Source organism: Nematocida major, assembly GCF_021653875.1.
Source record: "Nematocida major strain JUm2507 chromosome Unknown 2427, whole genome shotgun sequence".
Classification (NCBI taxonomy): domain Eukaryota; kingdom Fungi; phylum Microsporidia; genus Nematocida; species Nematocida major.
Window position 1 is genome coordinate 1 of NW_025952954.1, and position 26,556 is coordinate 26,556.

The 26,556-nt window shown below is 47.2% G+C and overlaps 14 protein-coding genes across 14 annotated transcripts; 5 read left to right on the forward strand and 9 right to left on the reverse strand.

Moving 5' to 3' along the window:
• Positions 1–11: 11 nt before the first annotated feature.
• NEMAJ01_0514 (uncharacterized protein) lies at positions 12–404 on the reverse strand (the record flags this gene model as incomplete). The annotated part of the gene is made up of 1 exon (XM_047914352.1): positions 12–404. One exon carries the CDS (start codon positions 402–404, stop codon positions 12–14), a length of 393 nt encoding a protein of 130 aa, XP_047770309.1.
• A 1,226-nt stretch (positions 405–1,630) lies between these two features.
• Positions 1,631–2,881, reverse strand: NEMAJ01_0515 (uncharacterized protein; the record flags this gene model as incomplete). Its single annotated transcript, XM_047914353.1, has 1 exon — positions 1,631–2,881. One exon carries the CDS (start codon positions 2,879–2,881, stop codon positions 1,631–1,633), a length of 1,251 nt encoding a protein of 416 aa, XP_047770310.1.
• A 430-nt stretch (positions 2,882–3,311) lies between these two features.
• On the reverse strand, positions 3,312–4,169 carry NEMAJ01_0516 (uncharacterized protein; the record flags this gene model as incomplete). The annotated part of the gene is made up of 1 exon (XM_047914354.1): positions 3,312–4,169. The coding sequence occupies one exon, from the start codon at positions 4,167–4,169 to the stop codon at positions 3,312–3,314; it is 858 nt and encodes a 285-aa protein (XP_047770311.1).
• A 47-nt stretch (positions 4,170–4,216) lies between these two features.
• NEMAJ01_0517 (uncharacterized protein) lies at positions 4,217–6,697 on the reverse strand (the record flags this gene model as incomplete). Its single annotated transcript, XM_047914355.1, has 1 exon — positions 4,217–6,697. One exon carries the CDS (start codon positions 6,695–6,697, stop codon positions 4,217–4,219), a length of 2,481 nt encoding a protein of 826 aa, XP_047770312.1.
• A 95-nt stretch (positions 6,698–6,792) lies between these two features.
• NEMAJ01_0518 (uncharacterized protein) lies at positions 6,793–10,332 on the forward strand (the record flags this gene model as incomplete). The annotated part of the gene is made up of 1 exon (XM_047914356.1): positions 6,793–10,332. The coding sequence occupies one exon, from the start codon at positions 6,793–6,795 to the stop codon at positions 10,330–10,332; it is 3,540 nt and encodes a 1,179-aa protein (XP_047770313.1).
• Positions 10,333–10,427: 95 nt separating this feature from the next.
• NEMAJ01_0519 (uncharacterized protein) lies at positions 10,428–13,427 on the forward strand (the record flags this gene model as incomplete). The annotated part of the gene is made up of 1 exon (XM_047914357.1): positions 10,428–13,427. The coding sequence occupies one exon, from the start codon at positions 10,428–10,430 to the stop codon at positions 13,425–13,427; it is 3,000 nt and encodes a 999-aa protein (XP_047770314.1).
• A 278-nt stretch (positions 13,428–13,705) lies between these two features.
• NEMAJ01_0520 (uncharacterized protein) lies at positions 13,706–15,298 on the reverse strand (the record flags this gene model as incomplete). Its single annotated transcript, XM_047914358.1, has 1 exon — positions 13,706–15,298. One exon carries the CDS (start codon positions 15,296–15,298, stop codon positions 13,706–13,708), a length of 1,593 nt encoding a protein of 530 aa, XP_047770315.1.
• A 922-nt stretch (positions 15,299–16,220) lies between these two features.
• NEMAJ01_0521 (coatomer subunit zeta) lies at positions 16,221–16,736 on the forward strand (the record flags this gene model as incomplete). Its single annotated transcript, XM_047914359.1, has 1 exon — positions 16,221–16,736. One exon carries the CDS (start codon positions 16,221–16,223, stop codon positions 16,734–16,736), a length of 516 nt encoding a protein of 171 aa, XP_047770316.1.
• Positions 16,737–16,768: 32 nt separating this feature from the next.
• NEMAJ01_0522 (tubulin gamma) lies at positions 16,769–18,073 on the reverse strand (the record flags this gene model as incomplete). Its single annotated transcript, XM_047914360.1, has 1 exon — positions 16,769–18,073. One exon carries the CDS (start codon positions 18,071–18,073, stop codon positions 16,769–16,771), a length of 1,305 nt encoding a protein of 434 aa, XP_047770317.1.
• Positions 18,074–18,599: 526 nt separating this feature from the next.
• On the forward strand, positions 18,600–18,899 carry NEMAJ01_0523 (frataxin; the record flags this gene model as incomplete). Its single annotated transcript, XM_047914361.1, has 1 exon — positions 18,600–18,899. The coding sequence occupies one exon, from the start codon at positions 18,600–18,602 to the stop codon at positions 18,897–18,899; it is 300 nt and encodes a 99-aa protein (XP_047770318.1).
• A 1-nt stretch (position 18,900) lies between these two features.
• Positions 18,901–19,329, reverse strand: NEMAJ01_0524 (uncharacterized protein; the record flags this gene model as incomplete). Its single annotated transcript, XM_047914362.1, has 1 exon — positions 18,901–19,329. The coding sequence occupies one exon, from the start codon at positions 19,327–19,329 to the stop codon at positions 18,901–18,903; it is 429 nt and encodes a 142-aa protein (XP_047770319.1).
• A 27-nt stretch (positions 19,330–19,356) lies between these two features.
• Positions 19,357–21,087, forward strand: NEMAJ01_0525 (uncharacterized protein; the record flags this gene model as incomplete). The annotated part of the gene is made up of 1 exon (XM_047914363.1): positions 19,357–21,087. One exon carries the CDS (start codon positions 19,357–19,359, stop codon positions 21,085–21,087), a length of 1,731 nt encoding a protein of 576 aa, XP_047770320.1.
• A 277-nt stretch (positions 21,088–21,364) lies between these two features.
• Positions 21,365–22,510, reverse strand: NEMAJ01_0526 (uncharacterized protein; the record flags this gene model as incomplete). The annotated part of the gene is made up of 1 exon (XM_047914364.1): positions 21,365–22,510. The coding sequence occupies one exon, from the start codon at positions 22,508–22,510 to the stop codon at positions 21,365–21,367; it is 1,146 nt and encodes a 381-aa protein (XP_047770321.1).
• A 555-nt stretch (positions 22,511–23,065) lies between these two features.
• On the reverse strand, positions 23,066–26,071 carry NEMAJ01_0527 (structural maintenance of chromosomes protein 5; the record flags this gene model as incomplete). The annotated part of the gene is made up of 1 exon (XM_047914365.1): positions 23,066–26,071. The coding sequence occupies one exon, from the start codon at positions 26,069–26,071 to the stop codon at positions 23,066–23,068; it is 3,006 nt and encodes a 1,001-aa protein (XP_047770322.1).
• Positions 26,072–26,556: the final 485 nt, after the last annotated feature.

Here is a 26,556-nt window from a genome sequence, read left to right on the forward strand (position 1 = left end):
GAATTAATTTGCTACTCTATTGGCTCTGCGGGTAAATTCAGAACTGTTCTCAGATAGTCTATTTGCTTGGAAAACAACCCCTCGTTATTTACCATAAACTCCTCGCAATCTAGCCCTTCAGTTCTGTCGTAATATATCAAGCTGATTGTGCTGTATGTGAAGAACAGAAACAGCATGCAAAAAAGCGCACATGTGAGTACGAAAATGTTCTTCAACGTAAAAACTTTGTCCACCTTTCCGGGAAACCTCTCTAGCATATAGCCATTGAACCAGTTCGCAGTCATGGTGTCCTGCCTGTAGAATGTAGCCCGCGCAGCAGGATTTGCAGCCATTCCTGCAACCCTAGTCGTGTAGATGTCCGTTGACTCTTCGTTTCCTTGTACATATAACTCGGATCTTTGCATCCTTAACAGAAGTATTTTGCTCTTATATAGAAAAGGACATCATAATTTTCTATATGAAAGTGCAAAACATCTAAATATTTACAAATCATGCTTTAATATAGGACCACAAAAACAAACATGTGCATCAGCTATAATGCATGCAATCTCTGCTAATGTTCAAAGTCTCGTGCACAGCCGCATGACTCAATCCTCTAGCTGATCGATGCACAGCACACAGACTTTTATCCGTGGGGGCGCACAGAGCCTTTCCACCCGCTCTCCCTTACCGGGCCCTAGCAGCTGTAGATGTGCAGCGGGCCTTGGTTCTGCTAAACGGCTTTAAAACCAAGCCAATGCTGCTTATTTGCTGTGCAATCGAGAATCTGCTCCTCCTTATAGATGGCTCTACACGCAAAAACAGAAGGCTGCAATCTCATAGCACACAAATAGAAGGTTTTTGTTGAAAGCCTGCGGTTCTTTCAAGCGCATGGAATAAACCAGAGTTTTTGTTTTCTGGGCTGTTCCCTTATGCAGAAACAAAAGCTGCATCCCTTAGGCGCTGCCTCGAAATTCTGCGCATGCACATTTGAAAAAGAAGCATGCGCGTCTGTGTTGGTTTTTTATGTGTTTAGAATTCTGTGAAATGTGTACATATTTAAAATAAAATCCAGGCAAAAGCCAAACACACACTTTCTTTGCAGGCAGTGCGCTGAAAACGGACGGGAAAAGGCAGGGAGTTGGCTGCATACTGTAGCAAGGCAGTATGCGTGATTTGGTCTTAGAAGCGCCAGCACAACGCCTGTCGGCCTATGTGCCCAGCAGTGCCCCGCATATTCGGGCTCTGCTTGCAATGTGCTTGAACTCTAGAAGAGCCCCAGTACAGCACATCGCTGGATGGGCAAAGTCCTGGTTTTATATCCGCTAGCATCAGCGTGCATCAATCTGTGCGAGTATTAACAATAAAGACCGGGTTGTTTTTTCTGCGTCTATGCATCATTAACCAGAACAACGGAACTTTCATCCAGAATTTTATAGATACTAGAAAGCAGCCTGCACGAGAGAAAAATAAAAACGCCAATGCAAAGAAAAACTGGCGTAGTACATTCGCAGATGCTGCATGAGCAAAGGCGTATAGACTTTGGGCATTGCTTTCATTTATTTCTTAGCAGACGAACGGCTGTTCTTCTGTTTAGATAAAACAAGCTAGATGTTGGATTGCGTCTAAGGCGCGCATAACCAACGGTACTTTATCCTGAATTCGTAAATGCATCCCCTGAGCCGGTTTCAAACTCTGTAGTGGTCTGTACTTCCGAGACAGTAGTAGTATCTGTTGTCTCCGTGCTGATTCCATTCACTAATGTGCTGTTAGGCTTTCTGCTGCTGTTTAAACCACGTCCATAATTTTCTGCCAATCCATGGCTCTGCGCAGATCTTGCAGATTCTGAGATGTTTGGCTTCCCGAATTTCACGGATTCTGAGACCTTTGTGGAAATGTGTGGAATCTGTGTGCGCCCTTCATCTTCTGGCATATTGCTGAAGAAATCCGAAAATGTCGATTTTATCTCTGTAGAGTCCATAACAGAAGATAGGTCTTCCATTAGTGTAGAGTTGTTCGTAGGAACCATTGTTTCTTGGATAGGCTTCGCAGGAGTAGACATTGTTGTAGAACTGCTTTCTAAAGTAGAATCTGAGAATGTCATAGGTGTCTGCGATATTTCAGTAGTAGTCCCATTAAGCCCAGACGTTGCATTAAGCACAGGCGTTGGATTGAATCCAGATGTTGTATTCGCTTCTAGTATGCTAGGAATAGATGCCGGTTTGTCCAAAGAGCCTGGCGCGGCGCTTGTGATATTCATTGGAGTGAATACTGGCGCTGTACTGTTGTACAATGACTGCGGATATTTTGCAGGCATAAACAAAAGAGAAGTGGCATCGCTTTTGGGGTCCAGTAAGAGGATCGAGTCGTTTGAAGCCTTACAGCTTACAAATGAACTCTCTGCTTGCGTGCAGTTTAGAACAACGCTTGAATCGTTCTTGACTTTCCAGTTAGCTCCAACATACTCTTCAATATTTCCGATGAAACTGGTCCCATTGCTACTTGTAATGTTCAGCTTGACTTTATGGTCCAGCCCATTCCAAGTCGGAGTAAAGATGGTAGTGGCTGCCTGTTCGGTCTTGTTTGTGGGCGCTGCTGTTGTGTTGGCGATGATAGTCTCGGCTATTCCTGAAGAGAAAGAACGGTGGTAGACAATGTAGTAAATCGTTGCAGCCGCAGACAGTATAAGAATAAGGAGTGCCGCGCCGGAAACTCCAAACTTAAAAAGATTGGTGTTTACAATGCTCGGTGCGTCTTGTACTGGGTTCGGCTGGCTTAAAGAATCTTCTATTGTTATTTCTCGCAACTGTATTTCCTCATCGCATTCGTTTTCTCTAGCATTGGGCCTATTCAATTCTATATTGTTCGGATTTAATGGAGAATGACTTTGGATATTTTGCATTATAAAAAGGCCAATGGCTGATGTATTTATACCTTTAAAACCGATCACTTTGATTTTCATTTGAACTTTAACAGCGCGATCATATGATAAAGCATGGCTTCATTCTATTTATGTCGATCAAACAAACATAAAAGCACGCATAAAAAACTGACATGCTGTTTGCGTGCAGAACAACCCTGCACCCTGTTTCTATATACAAGAGCCGAGAATGATAAATACAACCACCATTTTGACATGCAAATCTTCAAATAGGAAGAACTCCGTGCTTAAGCACTGCCCAAAGGCAGCTGAGCCCAGACGTCTTCACAGCAAGCGTGTCGGTTTTTGTAACATGCCAAATACCTGCCCATATGCACTGTTTGCTTTCTAGTGACAGCAGACACGTGACGTTATGTTCAAAAGGCTTTCTAGAGAGTACAGTATAGAACGTTTATTCAATTATTCTGAATATGTGCGTGATAACATTGCTCTCCAGCAGAGGGTTTTCCTCCTTCACAACGTACGTGTATGCGCCTATAAAAGTCTTTGTAGTCGCAAACTCCCCGTTCTCCATAACCGTCTGCAGAAGCGTGGTCTGCACTATTTTCATCAAAACCGAGTCCAATGGAACATTGTTCTTTTCTATCTCTTCTGTGACTTTGTACATAAGAGCAGACTCCTCCTTCGTCATAACGTGCTTTCCCAGGATGCTCTTCAGCTCCTCCAGGTCGAGGTCAATCTCCACGCCGTTCTTTACGTTGCAAGTTTTTAAAACAAGGCCGTTCGCGTCCTCGTCTTCCATTTGCTCCAAAGAATCCATGGTCATGATCTGGAAGCAGCTTATGCCGTCAAAAACGTCTTCCTTGTCTTCCTTGTTTGAGAGGTCTTCGACTTCTTTAGTCTCAGGCTCCTCGGAAACCTCATGCTCCTTTTTTGCGTCCCCAGACTCATTGGCATCTGCAACTTCCTCCTTCAAGTCTTCTGATTTTTCTTCTTCCTCCTTGATAGGGACCATGGTGTTCTCCTCAATGGAGTCCTCCATTGCGTCTAAATAGAACGCTTCCTTGACCAGGTGGAGGTTGCTCTTTTTGGAGGCCTTTGGCTTCTTCTGAGCTGCCTTTTTCTTGGCCAACCCCTTGGATTTGGTCTTCTTTACGGGCTTGGATGTCTTTGCATGGGACTTTCCTTTTACGGCCTTCTTTCCAGACGCCTTCACAGAGGTTTTCTGTTTGGAGGCAGCTTTTGTCTGGCCTGTTGTCAAAGCTGCTGATATGCACGCGAGCGAAAGGATAAGGACAAAAATCTTCATATTCCCTCTATACTTGCCTTTATTTATGTTGCATGCGTAAATATAACTTATTCTGGAAAAACATGCAAATTCTGTTCTAGAAGCAATCGGTAAGGATCTGGCCCCCGTTCTAATATTACTCTGGCTTCTTTAATGTGCGCCCCTTCCACGTGCGAAGAAACAAGACCATCACCCCGCGCCTCTATTCTATACACTGAGCAGCCAGCCGGGCCTTGTATTTTCACAACGTTTCCCATTTTTGCCACTCTCTCCTCAGAGAACAGCTTGGAGACAATTTTAAGAAAGGCAGGAAGATGTTCCAGCGCCATCACCGCGTGCGCGGCGTCTTCTTTTATTTTGGGTATGCTCTGCAATGCGTCGGCTATTTTTTTTGAAGGCTTCTCCCAGCGCACTTCCAGGTTTTCTTTCAGCATATACACAATAGACGTGCCGCATGTTTTGTCGAGCGAGCCCCCCAGCGTGTTGTGTATGTGCAATGTGCTGACCAGCCCAGGATGCACAAGCACGTCCTGGCAGAAAAACAAATAGCACAGCCCCCGTCTGCTTTTTGCGTTAATAATAGACATCGCCCAAACAGAGACCAGAGGATGTGCAGAAGTGCAGAAAATCTGCCCATTTCTGAAGGAAAGGGAGATCTCTATCAGCCCCTTAGAAAGCGCGATCTCTTCGCTGCTCTGCTGTATGTTGCACATTTTCCCAGAAACCTGCACCTTTCTATGAAACTCCGGCAGGAATATGTGTGCGCTTGATGCTGCGCCTATGCACATAACAGATAGCCACACAACTTTCTGTATCTCTTGCGGAAGCATATCGCCTTCTAAGTGGATCTGCCTAGATATAACCCGGCAGTGGATTCTGTGATTCTTGCTGTCTCCCAGGTGTATAAGCACAGAATCGAACAGCACCATCTCAATTTCGTCGGAAATGTGCAATTTGCCCCGCACCCCGGTGATATCTTTTATGCTGCTGTACGAGGATATTAGCGTGAGAATGGGTATGGGCTTCTGCAGAATCACCTGGATCAGCTGCTCTGGGGTGTGGGTTGTCTCTATGAGAACAAACGGACTTTTCCCCCTTTTGCTAGCAACAGGACTTGTCTCTTCGCTGGTGTCTTTTTTTGGCGAGCTCTTTCTCGCCCCCTCTGCGCCTGGGCTGGGCGCTCCGCCCTCTGCAAAAAACGGCGAAATAGAAATTTCATTTCCTACTAGGATGCTGCACATCTGGAAGACTCCGTAGAACAGCCGCACCGACGTCTTTTGGGCGTTCCACATGACCCCCAAAAACATGTTTCCGTCCATGCGAATCACTGCGTTCACGTTGATCACATCGCCCTCGCACATAATGTTTACCCGCTCCTGCATCACAACGCCGGGGGCCGCAATAAGCCTGGCAGTTCTATCCTGGGAAGCCTCTTTGTGGAGCTCTCTCATCGTGAAGAGCACCTTTTCTTTGTACAAAACCCCCTTTTCTATCGATATAGACGCATTCTCGGTGTACTCATTTTTCAGGCATGCATCTATATGTGCAAACAGATTCTCCAAGACATTCTCCTTAAACAGCACAGAGGTCGCGCCGTGCTTTAAGTGGCATGTAAGAATTGGCCCATCCCAGTTGCTGGATATCCCAAACTGTGCCTTGTACGCCCCCAAAACATCAACGGTAAACTCCTTGGAGGTGCCTGATATCTCCATGTCGAATATCTTGCTCTCTATCTTCCTCTTGAACAGCTTGTATACCTCCTCTATCTGCAGCACAATGTGCGCATACTTTGTCATGTTCACCAAGTCCATCAGAGGGTTTTTAAGCGTAATCCCCTTCATAGAAACATTTTTCATGTCTCCCTCCATGTCCTTCACGCTCAGGATTCGCCACTCCTGAGAGCGCCCACTCTCCATGGTAAGCGTGCTTTTGAACCCGTACGACTCCAGCTCCACAACGCCTCTGTTCACTGTGTACGAAACATGCTTGTTTCTCCAGATCCCAGACCGCTGTATGTGCAGGCCGAGAAGCTGGTCCACCCTCTGGAACTCCGTTGGCTGGGCATCTTCCTTCGTCAGCGCCTTTGATAGCCGCAGAACCTCCGCTGGAAAGTTCACCTCTCCTTGGAGCAGCACGTCCACAGCCCGGGAAATGTCGTACGATGAAGGGACCTCCAGCTTCAAGTCGTTGCATTTGTACACCAGGAGATCTGCCAGCTCCTCCTGCTCTTTGTTGTACTTTTGCAGCTTCAGCACCTTCCTCTCAAGATAGTCTATCTTTGCTCCGTGCTTAGAGGATAGTATTAGTGTTAGTATTTTTATTAGTTCGTTCATCTCCTTGGTATACAGCCGTATGAGCTTTCTTCTCTTCTCTTGCTCTTTTATGTCGTCTATGCATATGGCGTATATTGCATTAAGAAAAAACTGCATTTTATCTTCAATTATTTTATTCAGGCTAACCTTAGAAGGCGCTGCTTCCTCTAAGATTTGCCTGGGCAGCCTAATTACCAAACTCTTCTCTATACCACGAAGTGAAAGCTTCAGTTTCATTTCGCAAATAAAAAATGAATTATTTTATAATTACTTGCTAGATTCCATACACTGTAGGAAGTTCGGTATAAATGCAAATCCGGTAGGGGGCGCAAATGCCTAAAAAAGAAGAGAAGCACGCTAATGAAGAAAAGCCCAGAAAGCCGTCAAAAGCTGGCGGATCCAAAGATCGCAGCAACGGGCAGAGCCTGCATCATGCAAGCGACACGCCCAGTGAGCGCACTTCTGGAAAGGCCCAAGCCCGCGCCCCTTCTAAAGCCCGGAAAAGGGACAGTGAGAGCGACCCTGAGAGTGCAAGCGATAGCGGCAGTAATAACGAGACAGATGGTGAGACCAGTGCAAGCGACGAAGACGAGTCCTCTATTGGGAGCGGCGGGAGCCAGGAAAAGGCCCAGGAAAAAGAGGGGCAAAAAAGCAAGAGCGCGCGCAGAAACGACAAGGATGGCTCAAGCACCGATGTGAGCGATGATGATTCCAGCGCCACGCACAGTGGAAGCCGCAGGCACTCTGAAAAGGGCAGGGATAAAGCCAAAAAAAGTGCGCGCACTGACGACAAAAAAAGCAAAGGCCATGGCAGCAGCGAAAGCGGCAGCGAGGGCGAGGGCGATAGTGGCGAAAACGGCGAAAAGGAGAAGAAGCGCGGAAAAAAGGGGAAATCCGGGAAGTCGGGAAAGAAGGACGCAAGCAAGAAAAAAGGCAAATCTGGCAAGAGCAAGCGCAGTCAGGAAGAAAGCGAAGAAAGCGAGGACTCTCCAGGAAAAACTGCCTCCATCGACAAAAAACTTACGATTAATAAGAAAGAGGACTCGCATCTTATAAGCGAAGTGATTCGGCAGGGGGCATCCACGGACCTGAACGGGCACGAGAGCAAAGAGCAAAAGAAGCGGGCCGTGGCCATATCCATACGAAATGACTCTGAAGCCGGGATAGTCAAGTCAATCTCCATGGACCTTCTAAAGAAAACAGACAGCCAGTTTGGAACCTCTCTTGTGAAGAAATCGCAGGGAAAAGTTCTTCTGGACCTAGAGGAGATTAAAAAGACGAAGCAGACGGAGGACAGCATAAAAAATCTCTCAAGAGCCGACCAGATCCTCAAACGGCTAACTCTAGACTATAGCCGAAACAAGGAGTTTACCGAGAAAGTCGAGTCTCTCGCCAAAATCACCAAGAAGCTTAACGTTGCATCGCAGCAGAGAATATTCCTGCATGTTCTGCACAACTCCGAAAGCCCGTACATCATTCTGTCCGTGCTGAAGAAGTTTACCCGCGGGCCCGTGTTTTTATCAGACTCGTGTGCGGTCCAAATGGCGCTGTTCGTGCGGTCTCTGCGCGGGATATACTTGGACGCAATCCCATACTCAAAAATAATTAGGGAGGTTTTTGAGTCTTGTGCAATGCCGGATGTGACTGTGGAGCATGCGTATGACATTCTCTCGCAAATAGAGCAGGAGGACGCCACCCGAAGCCTGCTCATTGATCTGTTTGGAAAGATGCATGTTGTAAACTACTACAAGGAGCTGTGTGCTGGCGTTCTGTCCAGAAACATAAGCAGAGGCGTGCTCTACTCTGTGATGTACACGATAAACGACAAAAGCGTGGCCAAGGAGTGCATGGCCCCTATGTTTAATCGGCTGAACGAGTACGTGGCCGACAAAACTGTAGAAAAGAACAGCGTTGTCTTTGCGCGTGCTGTGTGGGCGCTCTTTACAGCACACACAGATGCATTTGACAGCGAGTTTGACACGATTATAAAGTACATCGGATACTTCTGCGACGCATTCACTGAGAGCTCGTGCGAGTTTCTGTCCATTGATGACGCTTCTGAAATTGTTGACACCTTTGATGTTTTGGCCAATGCAGTTGTCAACAGGACAGTGCAGGGAAGCACCAGCAAAAACAAAAAAGACTCTGCGGCCATAAAAAACTATGTTGAAAAGAAGGAGGTGAAAAGGGAAGAAAAGGTCCGGATAGTCCCGGAAATGGAAAATGTAGATGACTCCGATAGCTCCAGCGAAAGCTCTGAAGAAAGCGAAAAACACGCCTCTGAGGAGACCAGCGAGGGCGCGGAGACAGCTGGCAGGCTTAACAATGTAAGCGTGACGCAGGAGAAGCTTTTGGTCTTCAACACGCTTATTGCTGCCAAGTACAAAGAGGTCTTCAAAAAACTTGAGGGCGCGCTGGAGTGGAAAAAAAGGCCGTCCTATGACACTCTTCTGTATGTGGTGTCGCACGTAAAGCTGCTGCATCTGCTTCTGTATCTCTCGAGAATATCCGGCTCCAGCGAGATTCCGGTCGAGCCGCACGGGGCCCTGTTTAGGAAAATCAGCACGCCCGCGTCCTTTGATGCAAATAAGCACGACGGAACCCAGGACTTGGCCGACAGAATGCTCTCTGAAAAATGGAACTCCCTGGGGTTCCTAATGAAGGAGGGGCTAATTTCGTCTGTAAGCACAGACTTCACAAAAGACGTGCTAAAGCACACCTCTCCATACCAGATGTTTCACACGGTCTCCACGTGCGTGCATCTGCTCTCTTTTCCGACTGCCTCCGTTTTTCTGGAGAACGGCCACATATACGACTTTATATACCTACAGACTCTTCCAAGCTATGTTCGACACAAAAGCTTCCTGGAGACTCTGAAAAAAACTATCCGGGCGTTCATCAGCAAAGCGGAGAAGGAGGCGCTTGTGCTTCTTGTGCGGCGGCTCATAGAGCTGGACGGGTTCTACACAGAGAGGGAGGCAAAGAAGGGCAGCAAAAAGTCCAGCGACCCAAACCACTATGCTGCTGTGAAGCATGTCGTGCGCGACACGGTGGCGTCTCTGTTCATTACGGAAATGGATCTGTCTGCTTCTGGCGGGATAGAAAGCACAGTGGACAGCCGAAGTGAACACACATACGACACCGTGGATGTAGAGATGAACGAAAAAAAAGTGTTCAATCCAGTGACAAAACAGGAAGAGTTTAGAGTTTCAGAAGAAATTGTTTTCAAGCGGTTTGGGACAGACCGGCACCAAGAAAAAAATGCGGCGAAAGAGTACTACAAAAAGGCGAAGGAGGGAAAGAATGTAGACCAAAAAAGGCGAAAGATCGTGTTTGACTTTATACAGATGATAAAAGACAGCGATTTGTCCGACAAGTTTATAAAGGCTCTGGTTAAGCTTCCGTCGGTCGTTACAGTGCGCGATAAAATGCTCTTGTACATAATCAAGGTCGTTATTTACGGGATGGAAAAGCTGTCCCTTTCAGACAGCACGCTGAAGGCAGTGCAGGACTTTGCCAACGACGAGTACAAGGAAAACCCCTCTGACGTGATTAAAGACGCAGCCAAGTGCTTGTACGTGAAAACGTGTGCTTCCCTGTCGGACAGCGGAGCCAAAAACCCGAACACATACAATGGCCTGGTTCTGTCCTTGCTTATACTAATAACTACAAACCAGGGAAACCTAAATGCTCTGAAGGACGGCTTCTTTAGAATATGCTCGGACTTGGAGGAGTATGAGAGAAACGAGCTGCTTCTTCTATTTAGGCAGGCGGGCGTGCCCACCTCCAAAAGCCTAGAGGGGACGTCGGAGGAGCTGGCAAAATACATGGCGGTTAAGGGTGAGGTTGTGGCCTTTCCTGCGCTGGAATAGTCTAATTTGTCGAGAAAAAACTGTTTTTTTCGTCAAGTTCAGATCTAAAAACATGCTATAAAGAAAATTTCTTGCTGAATTACATGATTTTTAAAATGAAGATAGAAAAATTATTAGAAGTGTCTGTGCTTATAGGCTTGTCATTTTTACAGGTGTCAAAACAGTCTACCCCAGAAGCTTTGCCCGGCCAAGACGTCGCAGATTCTTTAGATATACTTTTAGACCCGGAGCAAGAACAGGAGCTGCTTAACGACTTGTCTCTGTCAACACATCAGCTCGCAAAGTTTGAGGAGCTTCTGCAGAGTCAAGGCGATTACAACGAGCTAGTCTCTGTGTGTGAGAATTTGGATTTTGGAAATTTTATGGAAAGTGAAAGTACCTCTCTTCCCACCCCGATAATTGATTTTTCTGCCATACATACCATGTATGCAGAAAGCATGGATTCTGCAAAAGAAAATTTAAAGGCGGAGCAAGCTACAATGAGAGAGCCTGTTTTCAATAGCACTGGTTTTACGAAGCAAGGCACGCCTTTCCCGGAAACCCAGCCGTCACCGATGCCAGACTGCGGCATGCCCCTGGAAGACCTACCGAATATTTCTGAGATTCTCTCGACCTCATTTGGCGGGGAAGTTCAATCCTCCTCTTCCAAGTCTTCTGCGTGCAGTGAGGGCGAGCAGAATCCTCAGACTTCTACCAGCCAAAAAAGCGTCAACATCGAGGCCCTAGACAAAATGTGTGTTTCTTCGGTGGTCATTGAAACGCCCGAAGTCCAGAAAGCGAAGCAGGATCAAGGCGATTCTGCTTGCACCTCCTCCGATGTAGCGTATAGGATCAGTGGCGAAGAGGTTTGCTCGATTATAACACGGGCCTGCAGCAAAAAAAGCAGAGAAAACACGTATCTGTCGTTTAAGTATCAACCCGAGAAAAAATCATACTGTCTTATTATTGAAACAGATGACTTGATCCAAAACTGGATGTTTGACGAAAAAAACCTAACGGAGAAAAGCAAGGCATACATGAATATGTATCGGAAAAAAACACTGTGCGACCAGTTTATGTCGACCCAGGAGCAGCGCTTGGACGTGAAAAAACTTTCCATTACGACTTTGGAAGCTGCAAAGAAAAATATAAATCGCGCACACTCTGTGGGGTATAAGATTCTGCAGGACTTCACTTCGAACGACAGCATCTGGAGATTTTTGATCGAGTTTCTGGGGCCCTCCAACAACGTATACACAGACGTCCAATTGCTGAGTGAGCTTAACAACACGCTTGAGTTTCCGAAAAGAAACCTCATAGGGTACTACTTCAGCATTTTTGCAGACCTCCAGAGATACATAGAAGCGACAACCCCCTCCAGGATTTTGGTGGCTTCATGCAGAAGCGACCTTCTGCCAAAAAACAGCACGCAAACGTTGGGGGACGTTTTTCTGTCCTCGCCGATCCCGCGTGTGCAACTGAAAAAAACCATGGATGCATATTTGAAATATGAAGATCCCCAAAAAGGCTTGTTCGGGGTTCTTTCTATTCTGAGCCTTCCCGAGGTGTACTGCGATTTTGAAAACATACCCAGCGATGTGTTTTCCAAGGTGCTGAACGGGTTTATTTTCAAAATTAAGGCACTGAAGGATCCGAAAGAGCAAAAATACCTGTATGAGAAAACTCGCATTCTGTGGTTTCTCTATTCTGTGGTAAACAAAGACTCAAAAATGAGTGCATTGTGGAAGAGTCAACTGTTCGAGTGGCACAATAATTTTGTCCAGTCCCACTCGCAATTTGGGAATTCATTTGGAATAATTTACAAGAAAGCATACTCGGCAGTGGCGATGTTTTATGAGAAGTGCCCAAGCATCAGCACACAAGAAAGCGGGGGAAACGACCAAATAGAAAGCCCTGGTTACAAAGTTCAAGGAATCAACGTGATCGTAAATCAGCTCTACAAAAAGATTGCTATGAGTGTGCAGCTGAACGCATGCGGGGAGTTCGTCATTAAAAAAATGAAATTCGTCGACCAGTACAACTGCTGGCAGGCGGAACCCCCAAAACTGCACACCCATATACACTTTGTGGATAACTTCAAGCAGGAGTACAAGATGGTGTGCTTTCCGCTGTTTATACAGCCTGGAGCTCCTCCATGCCCTATGCACTGCGCGCGCGGAATCTGCTGGTTTCTGAGCAATCTGTACAGCATCCCCATAAAAGACATATACCCAATGAAGCACTGCAAAGCCACAGACATGTGGTGCCTTTTGCACGAGGATGACATGCAAAAGAGCATGAAGGAGCAGCTCTTTGGCTGCGACAATTCCGTGGTCTTTTACTACATTTCAAACAGCAGCCCAGACCAGGAGTACACTTTTTCCGTGTTCCAAAAACAGTACAATCCCAGAATAACTGCTTCGGGACGAATCCAGATACCTCTTTTTCTCTCTCCTCTTATGCAGAGCGCGCTTTCTCTGACCCACTTTGTTCAACACGGCAAGAGGCCGCCCTATTCAAGAAAGCTTTCCGAATTCACCCAGAACTATGTGTTTCCAAGCGTCTACATACCGAAGGTGGAGCTGTTCAAGAAAAAAAGAGAGGCATACCAACGCCCGCGCGCGCCTTTTCTAACATACTTCGGTGTCAGCAAGTACTATGCAAACTTATATTTGTCCTGCGCAAAACCAACTGCACAGTGCCACAGCATGCGCCTGCGCATATACATGATAAACCAGGGGGAAAACGAATACATATTTACATGGTGCATTAAAATGTGCGAAAACAAAAACGTCTACAGGCACTACTTCTTTGAAAGCACAGTCGCTGCCCAATCAGAATTTAATTCCGATCAAGTGGCGCAATCAATAGAGAAAATTTGCCAGTTCTATTACGAATCCAGCCTCCACGCTCATGTATCTATATATTCTTCTGAAAAATCGAAGTCCAACCCCATCTTGCTTCTATCCCCAGCTGACTTTCAGTCATTCTGCAGAATCAACAAGACATATTGCTACAAATCAAGCGTGCTGGTGGCCTTTAAAAGCATACAGTACATCAAGCCAGAGCTAAACGTGCACAACAATCTGATGCGCTTTTTGTTGTGCAAGCAATAGCGCATTCCTAAGAAAAAGCTAAACAGAAAATTACACAACGCTGTGCATAAAGAGGGCCGCATCTAATAAACAAAAGCGTAGACTATTGAATCAAGCTTGTTTTTATTTCTACCTGTGCCCAGGGCATGCGGAGTATGCGCTCTCTGGGAGTTTGAAGTCCAGCCAGCCCCATACACCCGCCCAGGAGGCCAAAAATAGCAATTGGATCTTCATAGGCGCAGGAAAAATGGCCTACATGATGTAAAGTCTGTGGGCGCACGGCTTTAAGACGCGCAAGCTCAGATCTTTTCAATTATAGCCCGAAAAAGCATTGGCATAACAGCAGAAAAAAGCATTATAACAGAAGTGAATGCAGCAAATGAGCCCAAAAAACTCAAGCCCATGCTATTTGCCACCCGAAAAGTCAACCCGCACCTGGGATTTGCGTTGAAGTCAATAGCAACAAAGGGAAACACGACACAAAGCATCGTCCAAATTGTAAACCCACACACCTCAAGCACATATTGCATGCTGTTTTTCATCAGAATATATCCCAGTATTGTCGACATTATCCATACGAATAAACTCACCAAAATTCTTACTAATAACGCTATGTGCTTCCCTTTCACAATTGAGCCTAAAAAGCGCGCACCAATCTCATATAGTGTGCGCTTGCACGGCTGGTATATGCTTGTGTGCACTACAGTCATGTTCCGTATTATTGCACCTACCAAAATGAGCGCCACCCCTGCGTCAACGAAGTCTACCATGGCCCGAATAATCAGCAGGCTCAAAGTAGTCGGATGGTTTTTGACTTGCTCCAGCACATTATGTACCATTTCTACCATGCCAAACATCATGTCTCCTTCTATCTGCATAAGTTCGCAGGGATTTTGCAAAGCAGCCCCGATAATCCCAATAAAACAGTACATAACAGTCATCACTATTAACGTGGTTATCTGCATTACTCTTATCTTTTTGCATTCCAGCTTACTTTCGGAGCTTATCGCAAAATTGGCTGTGCCGTGAAAAAACGGAAGACTGAAGATAGTCATCGAAAACCCTCTAGCAATCCTCCTCAATGAGATGCCATTTGTATCGTTGATCAGTACACTCTTGATGCCGTAGAAAACCTCTTGAATGTCTATATGGCACATATAGACAAAGTATGCAATCATAAAAACGAAAAACCCTAGGAAAACCGCAGTGTATATTATGAGACTGCATTGTCTGAGCAGAGTCTTTTTTGTGAGAAAAATAATTGAGACACATGCAAGGCCTATTTGAATAGGCCAGAAAAGAATAGACGGATCCTCGTCTACGGGCATAGTTCTTTGTTCTGTGTCCATTCTTAAAATTCTGAATATTCGCGCGCCTAGAATCGATGCCAGAATACCGGCAGTAAGCAGGCTTTTTATAATGGTTATGGCAGCGAACAGGCGTTTCATGGATATCGGCAAATTTGACAATACACCTCTGTATGTGTATAACTCGCTCTCTTCCTTTGGCATGTGTTCATTCTCCTGAGCCCCGGATTCTACTGTTTGCTCGGTTTCGTTCGTATCTGTTCTGGGCTGGCTTGCGCTGCCGCTCCTGTATATACAGATTGTTGTTAGCAGATTAATTGCAAGCTGTGTTGTCAGCCCCACCAAAAAGCTGTATACGCACCCATCCGCCAGGGCCATATACAGAAAAAGAAACCCGCAGTTTTCTATGAGGTCGCCTGCTGTTATTATGGTAGTTTTGAACAAATAAAACGCGCTTGCCTTTGTTGGCTCTACATCAATGTGCGTGTGGTTTTCAGAGAGCGCATTTTCTAGGTTATTCGGAACCATCTCTGTGATTTCAGATGCATCTTGCATGCGCTCAGTTGGATTACTGGAAATATTCATGTGAAATACTATCTTTTATTTTTCTACCTGTTTAAATACTTATGTGTTTAATTTATAATCATTTATGATTCTGTTGAACAGACACAAACAATAATCAACTACAAGTAACTATTCTTTCAGAATAAAACACATTTTTTTAAAATATGGCTTAAATAGAGGACTTTAAGGATATCTATTTGATGTGGAGCCGCTGCCCAAATTTTAAGTGCAAATATGCAGGAAAAAGGCATTTCTGAACTCTGCACTTGAAATTTCCAAATTCACACGGACAGCCTCCATGAAGAAGGAATGGCAGACCGCGCTTATATTAGCCAAGGCCGCCTAGCATATGCCTCTACTGAGCTTACTGATTTGGCAGTGTAGCTCCCCATCCCAGCACAAAGTAGGCAGCTGGGGCTTTGAGTTTTAGCAACCCATTATATGGTGCGGGTGGTGTTTATCCAGAATGCCAGGATGCATGCTGCCTGCTCTCACTTTTTCTTAGTTTTTTTCAGGGTTATTCGCCTCTCTTTGCATAAGTGAATAAAAAGTGTCAATTCTATGCAAAATACCGGTTTGTTTCTTGCACATATGCGGGCAAAACACAGGCAAAAACATAGTGGGCAGCAGCATCTATGATTTGGTGGATTAACAGGCCCTTCTCCACACAAGCACAGTACAACCATGCACGTAACGGGTGCGAATGCGCTGGGCTTATACGAAGCCAAAGCGCAGGCCAGCAGGCCCTGAAACGTCTTGATGCAGGCTTTCACAGGAAGTTGCCAAAGCGCAGGCCTGGGCCAGTGCAGACGGACTTTTCAGCTATACTGCTGGTTGTGCAGGCACTGCGTGCATGGGGCACTCTATTGCTTTTTGTCCTCGCTTACTTCTGGTATCTGAAAGGGCGTGTTTTTTCTCTTTCATTTTCATTTTTCTATTATTTATGTGTACCAGCGAAGTGGTTCAAGGACTTGCTATTATTGGGGAGAATGGGCGCCGGTTAATAGGAAGCCCGCTTACTATATCAAAGGCAGAGGAAGACATGGAGAAAAGAATGTTTGAAAAGGCAAAGGAAGCGGACGACTCCATCATTCTCTTTGAGGACAGGGTAGTTCTGTACAAGATCGTAGGAGACATATGCATTATGCTGTATGCGTCTATAAACGAGAACGAAATTGCGCTCTCCAACGCGCTGGATGCTTTCTATACTGCAGCCATAAAAACAATAAACGGGCCTCTGACGCAGAAGTCCGTTGAAAAGCACTACGACGAGATGTTTCTGCTTATAGACGCGTTTATATACAAGACCCTGATTGTGACGGACAGCTCTGCAGACCTTGCTGCTTCAATACACACAAGAACGTTTGAAGGGCTGGAGTCCATTCAGATGCCCTCTAAGCTGTCCAGCGCTCTGAAGAAGGCGCAGAAGTCGTTTGCCTCTTCCTGGTTCAGAAAGTAAATACAGATGTTTCGTAGCTTTATTCCTTATTTCTAAACCTCTCTCATCTCCGGATAGTTAGACAGCTCGGCCCTCCTATACTCGTCTATAATCCACTGCGCGGCCTCTCGGGCGGGCTCAAACTCGTTTATATATTCATTTCCCTCTTTTTTGTACATGTCCAAAAAGGCGTTTCGCTTCTTCAGCGCGTCGTACTGTGCCGATATCTTCTGCAGAGTGCGCGAGAAGCCTGTGCTGTTCGTAAGAAGCAGCCCAGAGACGCTTTCGCACGGCGCCTTTGAAATTGCCATCTGGATGCTTGCAGGCGCCCACGGAGCAAAGTTAATCACCTCCTTTTGCCGCAGTCGCATGAGGCTCTTCTCCACCTCCCCGGCATCTGTGCCCATCATAATATTGATAGAGGAGATGACTTTGTTGGTCTCGCTCTCTTCAAATCCTATCAGCCGCGACTTGGGGAGAACAAGCCGCCTTTGCACGTCCAAGCACGTTGTTTTTCGGATGTTGCCCGTGCTGTTCTCTATAAACGGCGAGTACGAAGGAGCCAGGAAGTGGCATCCTGTGATTGGAGAGGCCATCGCGAGAAGCGTGGAAATGTCGCTGAATCTGCTCCCCGGAAACCGCAGAGTGGAGGTAGACGCAGCAGCCACAGAAGACGCAAGCTTGTTTGTGTGCGCCATTGTGGGCGTGCTTACTTTCAGGGTGTCGCCAATCACAGACGACAGCGACCCATTGTCCATTGCTATAACTCCATCTGCCTGCTGCATCAGTCTTCTCAGAGTGAGTATTGTGTTGTACGGCTGGACCACAGACTCGCTCATCTCGGAGTTGTTTGGGAATATGGAGACTGTCTGCACCGCCTTCTTCGGAAGCCTGTCCCGTATTTCTTCAAGAAGATACGACCCCAGCCCGGAGCCAGTCCCACCCCCCACCGAGTGGAACAGAATAAACCCGTCCAGAAGGTCGCTGCTTTCTGCTTCTTTGTGGATCATTTCCAGAAGAAACTCTTGGTTTTCCTTTCCCTGCTGGTACCCGCTTGACCAGACATTTCCAGCTCCTCTGCTCTCGGCGCCTACCCAGATGTTTTCCGGACTAAATAGGTGCGGCTTTTCTTGCGTGATGGAGGAGACAACCCTGGGTTCTAAATCAATAAGAATCCCCCGAGGAAAATGCCTGCCATCATACGACTCGTAGAAAAAAGTGTCCTTTCTGTCGTTTCCTCTATCGCACATCACTTCTCCGGTGTCGGATATTCCATGCTCCGTGCATACCTTTTCCCAGAACTCGCTTCCTATCTGGTTACCGCACTGCCCCACTTGCAGAGTTATTATGTTTCCCATAAAAATATTTTTGTTCGCAAGAATATTCAAATTGCGCATCTGCAGCCTTTTCCCCGGGCTCGCTTGATGGATTTTGTATGAAAATTTAAAAGACCCGTGCAGTTTGCGCACACTTCACATGCAGCTCGTGCACGCATCTTCTTTCTGCGCGTTCTGCAAATAAAATCTGCGCTGGCTTCTCATGGGATAGGCTCATCTGAGTGCGGGCTTCTTTTCTATGGAAAAGCACTGCGGCCTAGTGTGCTTTCGGGCCTATACACCTGTAGAAATATGCCCGACCGCCCACAATTTCATGCAAAGCCCTTCAATGCGCAGCCTATGCATAGCCTTTTCTTGTATTTGTCCTGGCTCTGTCTTGCTGCATTATTTTCCCACGCTCTCAGACAAGCCAAAATTTCTGCACAGGCTTCCCACAATAGAATCCCAGGGCCTTAAATTCCCCAGTCGCGACTGTTTTCGCGCTGATGCGCATCCGCTGTAGAAGCAGCAGGCGCATATTTCTAAAAAATTTCGTGCAAACACACGCATGCTTGCTCCATCCTATGAGAAAGCCTCGAAGGATATAATGAAGAAAGTGTTCAACACAATTGATGCAGTTGTGGACGGGGCCTCTATAAAAGACAACGTGATATCAGTGGAGGTTCCTGGCGCGGGAGTATTCGTTATAAACAGGCAGCCCCCAAAGAGGGAAATATGGCTCTCCTCTCCGCTCACAGGCCCATACCACTTTAAGAGCATACAAAACAAATGGATAGACAGCAGAGGGCGCGATTTATTAAGCATTATCTCAAAGGAGATACTTAACAGCGAGCACACTTTAGAGTAGGCTAGTTCCTCATTTTAGGCCGGACTTCCCTGCGCATGAATATCTCGTAATATGCGCTGATAGGGATCATCAGCATAACAATAAACGCCTTCTCCTTGAAAACAATGCTGGCTAGCTTAGTTGTGCAGGAGAGATATATTATATCTTTGAATATGCGGATGACCCCCCGAGCCTCCATATCTACTCCGCAGTCTTTTATTTCCAGGCCCTTACTGGTTTTTATGAATGTCGGGTTCACCAGATAGTACAAGAGCCCTAGGAAGGACCCTTCGACTGCTGCCGTGATGATTATGGGCGTTGCCAGAAGTGACTTCCGCAGAAGTATGTATACAACAACTGCAACAACATTGGAAATGCACGTGCCTAGGAGCAGCTTGTTAAGAGAGCTTTTGTTTCGTTTCACTCTTCTTTTTGCAGACTCTAAAGACATGTAAAAATGGCTGTATAATTTTTTTATATGAATCTGGTCAAGTTTACAACCACTGGGCTCTCTTCGCTGGAAAAAGGCCTCATTTCCAAGGCCTTTGAGGGGACTCAGTTTGTGCTGAGCGACACCATGGGCTCTGGGACTTCGTATGTTCTGGCATATAGAAGCAAGTTTACAGAGAAGAGGATACTCGCCGAAAAGTGGGCAGTCCCTGTCATTAGCGTGCTGTGGGTGTACAAGTCCATGAGCATAAAAAACATTATGCAGTTTCGCCTAAGAAAGTACGAGGGGTGCACTTTTTGCACATCTGGGATCACCAACGACCTATTTATTAATTACTACCGGCTGGGCGGAGCGTGCCACTCCTCTGTGCTGACCAGGCACTGCGACTTTCTTGTTGTAAACTCCGTGGAGCAAGTCAGCGACAAAATTTTGTATGCGAAAGAGTGCAATATTCCGGTGATTTCGGCTGAAAACGTGTTTGACGACCGGGTTGAGTTTTTCCGGAGAAGCGTGCAGTACGAGAGCTTTGTAAACGAGCCGCTTACTGACGAAATATTCAATGGAAAAACCTTCTACTTTGAAGGCGACACTGCAGCACATATGCTGGTCCGGCGGATAGTGATAGAGTATGGAGGAAACCGGGTGGAAAGGCCTGGGCCAGACGTGAGCTACTCGATACACTTTGGGGGCGCAATGAAAAAGGGAACTCTAGTTTGGTACCAATGGATTCTGGACAGCGCCGACTTGGGGATTCTTCTGTCGCCCGACGGGTACTTGGTGGACCGCACAGAGCTGCCTCCCCGCCCCTTGGAAAAAGCCGTGGTCTTTCCTATGGTGTGCAAAGAGGAGGGCCTGCGGACCCGAAATAAAGTGCATGCGCTCGGAGGCGAGATAGCTATGCAAATGAACAGCAAAATAACACACTGCGTCGTGGAAAGAAAGAGCAAGCAAATGCAGAACAGAGTGCGAAATTATTTGAAAGTGTACAAAATAAACGTCTGCTTTCTAGAGTGGCTAAACCAGTCGATATACTACATGAAGAGGCTTAATGAGGAGAAATTCGAAATGCCCACAGGACTCAAGACGCTTCCGGAGGTTGTGATTGAGAAAAAAGAGACGCGAAGAAAGGCCAGCATAAAGTACATGCCCAGCGACCAGACGGGGTGGAAAGTGCAGTTCACAGGGATGGTTGACAAGCTGAAGGAAAAGGCAATGCGTGTCTTGGGCATGAAGGGAGTTGTCGTGATTGACAGTCCAGAGTACGCAAGCGAGTGCACGCATCTGATTGTTGGAACAGTAACAGTCTCCCTCAAGCTTCTGTCCGCTGTGTCTTCTGGGTGCATCCTTATGGACTACCGCATAGTCGACGACCTGCTGCAAAACATATACACAAAAGAGAGCGACTACGAGCTAGGCCTTCGAGACCTTAAGCTGGACGCCCCGAAAAACGAGAAGGTGATTCGGCGGCTTATATCTGCAGCCTCCATATGGAGAGCAAAAAAGACAGAGTCCGGGAAAAGGGCGTTTTCTGGGTGGTCGGTGGTTATTCTTGTGACAAAGGACAAGGAGATATTGGAAAAATTAATAGAGAATGGAGGCGGGCGCATAGTAAAGGAAAATCTAGAGATAAACACACACATAAACACGCTATACTTCGTGGATGCTGCAACTATAGTCCCTGCTGAGGCGTCAGCTTCAAAAATAATTTATATGAAGGACATTATAATGCATCTGGCAGGCATAAAGCATATAGAGTAGCTGAAGCGCCACAAAAAGCCGGGTGCAGCATGGGTCCATAGTAAATGGTAATAAGCCTCTGCCCAGTGCGAAAGAAAGCATCTTCAGCAGGCGGCCCAGCACCTTCAAAGCAGTGCATGCCTGCAGAGGCAGCTCCTTGGAGAGTCCTTGGAGGGCTCTTGGAGCCGCACATAAAAATATAAAGTATACTCATTTTTGGCAATTTACACGATTTTATTTGTGTTTCTGCGTCCACTAGAAAAGAAAAACTGCAAGCCAGCTTTCTCGCATAGAAGGCCTACCCGGGCATGTTCTTTAAATACCGCAAAATCTTTGGAATAACCATTTTCCCGACAAAGAACGTGCTTGTCCTGTACACAGGCAGCTCTGGATGGCCGCCCACCTCTCGCTTGCGCTCTTCAGAGTCTCCGTACAGGACCTTCTGGGCAAAGTCTTTAGCAGGAGGCGAGAAAACAAAAAACTCGCGGACTTCGTTTTCTATGGAGTTGACGATAAGAAACTCATAGCCCTTTCTGCAGGTAAACTCTTGCATCTTTTTCAGAAACTCTTTGGGCGTGTCTCTGGCCACCCACTCGTCATACCCGTACTTCACCAGGCTGACGCCAAAGAGCCGCCCGGAGCCGTCTGGATACTCGTGCCGCTTGTGGCACATTTGGAGAATTATGTCGGTGCTTGCAGCTCTTTCGCAGTGCTGCTTTTGGGAAACCACGGCATGAACCAGCTTAGTCTCCTCTATGGAAATGCCCGTAAATGCAAGAATTCGGTCCAGCGCCAAAACATCCAGTTTGTGTATGCGCTCTGTAAGGAATGACGTGTCTGTGAGAATAGCCATGCTCAGCAGAAACAGAAACTTAAAGTGCCCTGGGTTCAGCTTCAGCTCGTCCCTGTAGTAGGTCTGTATGTAATGAAATATCAGGCTGCAGCAAGACCCAGCATGCAAGTCTATCCACATCTCCTGCACATGCAAAATAACCCTGCTCCCCTCCAAGACCTGCCTATGGTCAATTATTCGCTCGACAGAAAAAGCACTGCACGCCAGCAGCTCTTTTTCGGGGTTGCTAAAGTCTACCAAAAACGCGCTAACAGGAGACTCTCGAATAGAAATGCTCTGCCGCCCCCGAACAAGCACAGGGCCGTCCTCTGACTCCTCCAGAAAAACCAGGTCGTCCAGCTCCAGCCCCATGAGGGAAACCATAAAACACAAGTCCAGCTTATGCGAGAACACTTCTCTGGGCATATTCACAACAGGAATCCGGCCCTCAACCACCCCCAGGACATGCGCCCCCAGAAACGAGTCCTGGTCGCACGAAGTATTTCCCAGCACTATCCGCGTGGGCTTGCTGCGCCTCTCCTGCGCGTATATTTCGTTAAGTCTTTCCTTCAAGTCGCACCTTTTCAGAGCAGCCTCTATATTTCCGTGCATGCTGCAGTGCGCACTTCTCCCTATATATTGCGGATACGCCCGCAAAGAAAGTGCACTCCAATTGGGCACTTGCGCTGCGTGTGCATTTGCTGAATTTTGTGCACAGACGCCTAGACACGCTTTGGAATCGCCGGGTTTGACAGTTGTCTTTGAAACGCCCCTCCAGCCCCAGCACTTCCTCAGATGCACATTTAGATCTTTCCTGCGTAAATCCTCATGTGCCCGCGCACAGCCTTGAAACGCGCAAATTCCGGCCTAAAGCAGGCGCCAAACACTTTTCTTTTATGCCAGCCACGGCCTGAAATGCGCATTTATTCATTTTATTTTTTATTCCTCGGCGCAGCCCACACTTCAAGACATAACTGAGATGATCAGCATGCCCCTGCGCAAGGACGGCATTTTGTCTTGAGAAGTACAGGGGAAACCCTTTATCCTTAATATCCTCAGAGCATGCGCCTGCACTTTATTTTAGAAAGCCTGTGCCGGCCCTCCCAAAGCCAAACTCCCTCAGACAGCGCAAAAGCTCGCCCAGAGCCGGAGTGCATACAAGTGTGCTCAAGCAGTTTCAATAATCAGATGCACTTTTGTGCTCTCCGAGTAGTCCAGGCCTGAAATCAGCTTGGGTGTAATTACAATGGTTTGCTTTGTGCTGGCCGCCTTGCTTCCCACGAGCATGCTGTGTATAGTCCTCTCGTGCGCCGCGTCCATTCCTTGGTTTATTTCGTCGACCAGTAAAAACGGAGAGTTTGAGAGCTTTTGCATGGAGAGCAGGTACAAAATAATAGACACAGCCTTTTCTCCTCCGCTGTGTCTTCCAGCAGATAAAACTTCCAGGCTCCCCTCAGACCTAAACTGCACCTTTAGAACCAGCTTCCACATGCGGGGAGACTCTGTATAGTGCACGTGAACGTCTGCGCCAATCCCTGCGCTGGAAAACAGGGAGTGTGCGTGGCCGTTTATCTGCTGCACTAGTGCGTCTATTTCCAAAACCAGGTCGGCCTCTTTCTGTTTTTTTATGGCCTCGGCCGTGCCTGCTTCTTTTTCATCTTTTCTTAGGAGCTTGGCTCGCTGCTGCATCTCGGCCTTGCACTTCTCGTACTCCTCTATCGCAGAATAGTCTACAATTGACAGCTCAGCCTTTGCCTTTTCCTGCTCGAGCAAGAAGGTAAGCGTCTGCACGCAGGAGGGCATTTCCTTGAGCTTTGCTTTTTTTTCTTCGGACTCTGTCTTCAAGCTGTACGTTGCTTCTGCCTCCGCCAGCTTCTGGACAGCCTGGTGCTTCAGGTTGTCTGCCTCGCTGGAGCACTGCAGTATGGAGCCGTGCATGGTCTTGAGCAGATGCTTCTCAGAGTCCAGCAGGCACTGCTTGCCCTGCAGCTCTTCGTGCAGCGCCTTCAGCTCCTTTGATCGCTTGGATATGCTTTCCAGCTCTTTCAGCATGGCCGCAATGGGCAGCTTTTTCCAGGGGAGGGCGCGCTCTTTCTGCAGCCTTTTCACCTCTTGCTGGAGCTCTTCCTTTTGTGCAGTTAGCTGCTTGCTTTCCACTGAAATTTCCTCCGCTCTTTCTTTGTATGCCTGCATGGCCCTTTGCAGCCGCTCGTGCTTCTCGCTTTCCACAGCGTCAGACTCTCTTAAGCCCTTCAGCTCTCTAAGCCTTTTTTCCAGCTGCTCCCGCTTTCTTAGAACGCCCTGCCGGTGTGCAGCCCTTTTTTCGCGCTCCTGCTTTAAGGCCTCCAGCGCCTCGAGGGTTCCTAGGCCCTTTGGCTTCATTAGAATTCCCACGCCCTTTGCGATCGGGTATATCACAAGAGTCTCGTCCTTTGTGTACGGCGACCGTTTTATCTCAATGACTTTCCGGTTTGAAATAATTCGCGTGATCTTCCTGTGCGCATTGAAAAACTCTCGCTCGTTCGAAAGTGCGGCCTTTGTCACGGGGATGAGAGACAGCTTTGAAAAAATGTTCAAAAACTCTTTGACCGCCGGGGGGGCCTCAATGCACTCAGACAGATATACCATCTTATACTTGCTGTCTATTTCCGTGGAGGCGGGCGCCAAAGCATCAGGTGCCACTTCGGCTGTGTGTTTTTGCTTCTCGACAATGTTTATAGCCAGGCCTCGCTCCTCCTTAAACTCGCGGATAAACTCCAAAAAAGACTCTCTGCTATGGCACACGAAGGAGGTAAGCGCGTGCAGGTTCAGCTGACTGCTCAGCTCTTCCTTGTACTCCTCCCGGATGACCTTCATGGTTAGGATGGCGGGGAAGTCAACTGCCCACTTTTTCTCGCTCTGCTTCATTATGTTTATGGCCGTGTACGTGTCCTTGTGCAGGTTTTTGAGCTCCTCCAGCAGCCTGTTTTCGCCCTCCTCCTCTTTCTTGAGGGACACTTCAAGCTTCTGTATTTCCATGGCCTTTAGAGCAGACTCGACCTGCCAAGAGCTGTCTTCCATCTTGTTTTCCCTGTACTCGCCCTCCAAGGCTGCATACTCCTGCTGCAGGTGGGCAGTCATTTTTGGAGCCGGCTTTTCCGTCTCCTTCACAACTTTCCACTGCGCAATTTCTGTTTTCTCCTGGTTAAGTCTTGCAATCTTCCCTTGGATAACGGAAATTTTCTCTGAAGCTATCTTTTCGTGCCTTTGGATCTTCTCTATCTCGCGCACCTGAAGGTTGAACTCTTCTACCTCCATTCCCTTTATGATGTCTGTTTTTTCCTTCTGCAGAATGTCCATCTCTTGCAAGTACTCGCTTTCCAGCGCGCTTATTTTTTGCTGCTTTTCCATATACTCTTCCTTGTGCTTTCTGAGCTTCTCCACTACAAGGTCTCGCTTGTCCTTCAGAATTTGGTACTCCACCCACTTGATCTTGCACTGGAGCAGACTTATCTGCTCTTTCCGGTCCAAAAACTCTTTCAGTTTTTTGCTTTCCTCCTCCAGCACTTCCATTTTGGCCTTTAGCTTGGTTTGCTGCTCTTTTTCTGTTTGCAGCTTTTTCTTGCACTCGGCCAGATTGTCGCTGACCTCCTCCAGGTCTTTCTTCTTCTGCAGAAGCTCTGGATTGCATGTTTTGAGCGTGGTCTCCAGCTGCTCTTCTTCAGCTAGCGAGGAGAACTCGGTCACTTTGTCCTGCGGCAGAAACTGCCCTAAGTTGTTTATTTGTATGTCTAGCGCCGAAGCCACTTCTTTCACCTGGCTCAGGGAGGCAGGCATTCCGTTTATCTTGTACGATGATCCGACCGCTGTGATCGTGCGTGCTATGGACACATCAATGACCTTGCTGCGCCCATGTATCTTCACTATCTTGGAAATTTCCTCTCGCCGGGTGGTTTTTATCACAAGCTCAGAAACCGCCTTCGTCTCCCCAAACTTTATGAGCTCGTGCGTGGCCAGAGGCTTCCCCACGGTCTTGCTGGTCCCTCCTAGCGTGAGCGCAATGGCAGCAGCGACTGTGCTTTTTCCCGACCCGTTCAAGCCAGCTATCAAATTCCCATGCGGCGAGAATATGAACGTGCTGTTCGCATATTTCTGAAAGTTATTCAGCACAAGCGAGTGCAAATATGTATTCATATAGAAAAATATTTAGAAGAATATATACCGCTGAAGAGAGGCAAATGCCCGTGGGCAGGCAGGCGTCGGGCAGTTCGCAGGATCTTAAAACATCGCAAGGCTAGAATGGGTGCAATCGCACATACGATCCTGCAGAACCTTGTGAAGAGGACAATGCTATCTGCCGGTGTCTTAAGAAGGAAATGAAGACGCTGTTTGCTGGGGCTTTGTAATGCTTGGAGTGCCTATTGCTGGATGGGTTTTTGCGAGGCTGCCTACTTCGGGCTGTGCGTGCATGCTTTCGGTCAATAGGCCGGTTTGGTGGCTCCAGAAAGCGCAAGTCCGGGTGGTTTTCTCTCTCCCTCCGGCCAACCCGCACACGCGATTCAGTCTAAGTCCACCATACAAACTATGGATCAGCAGCAGGCTTTGCGATCTGAGCAAGCAGAAATGAAAAGGGCAGTGCTTGCAAAGTGATAGGCAGAAAGATCTAAATGCGCAGACTG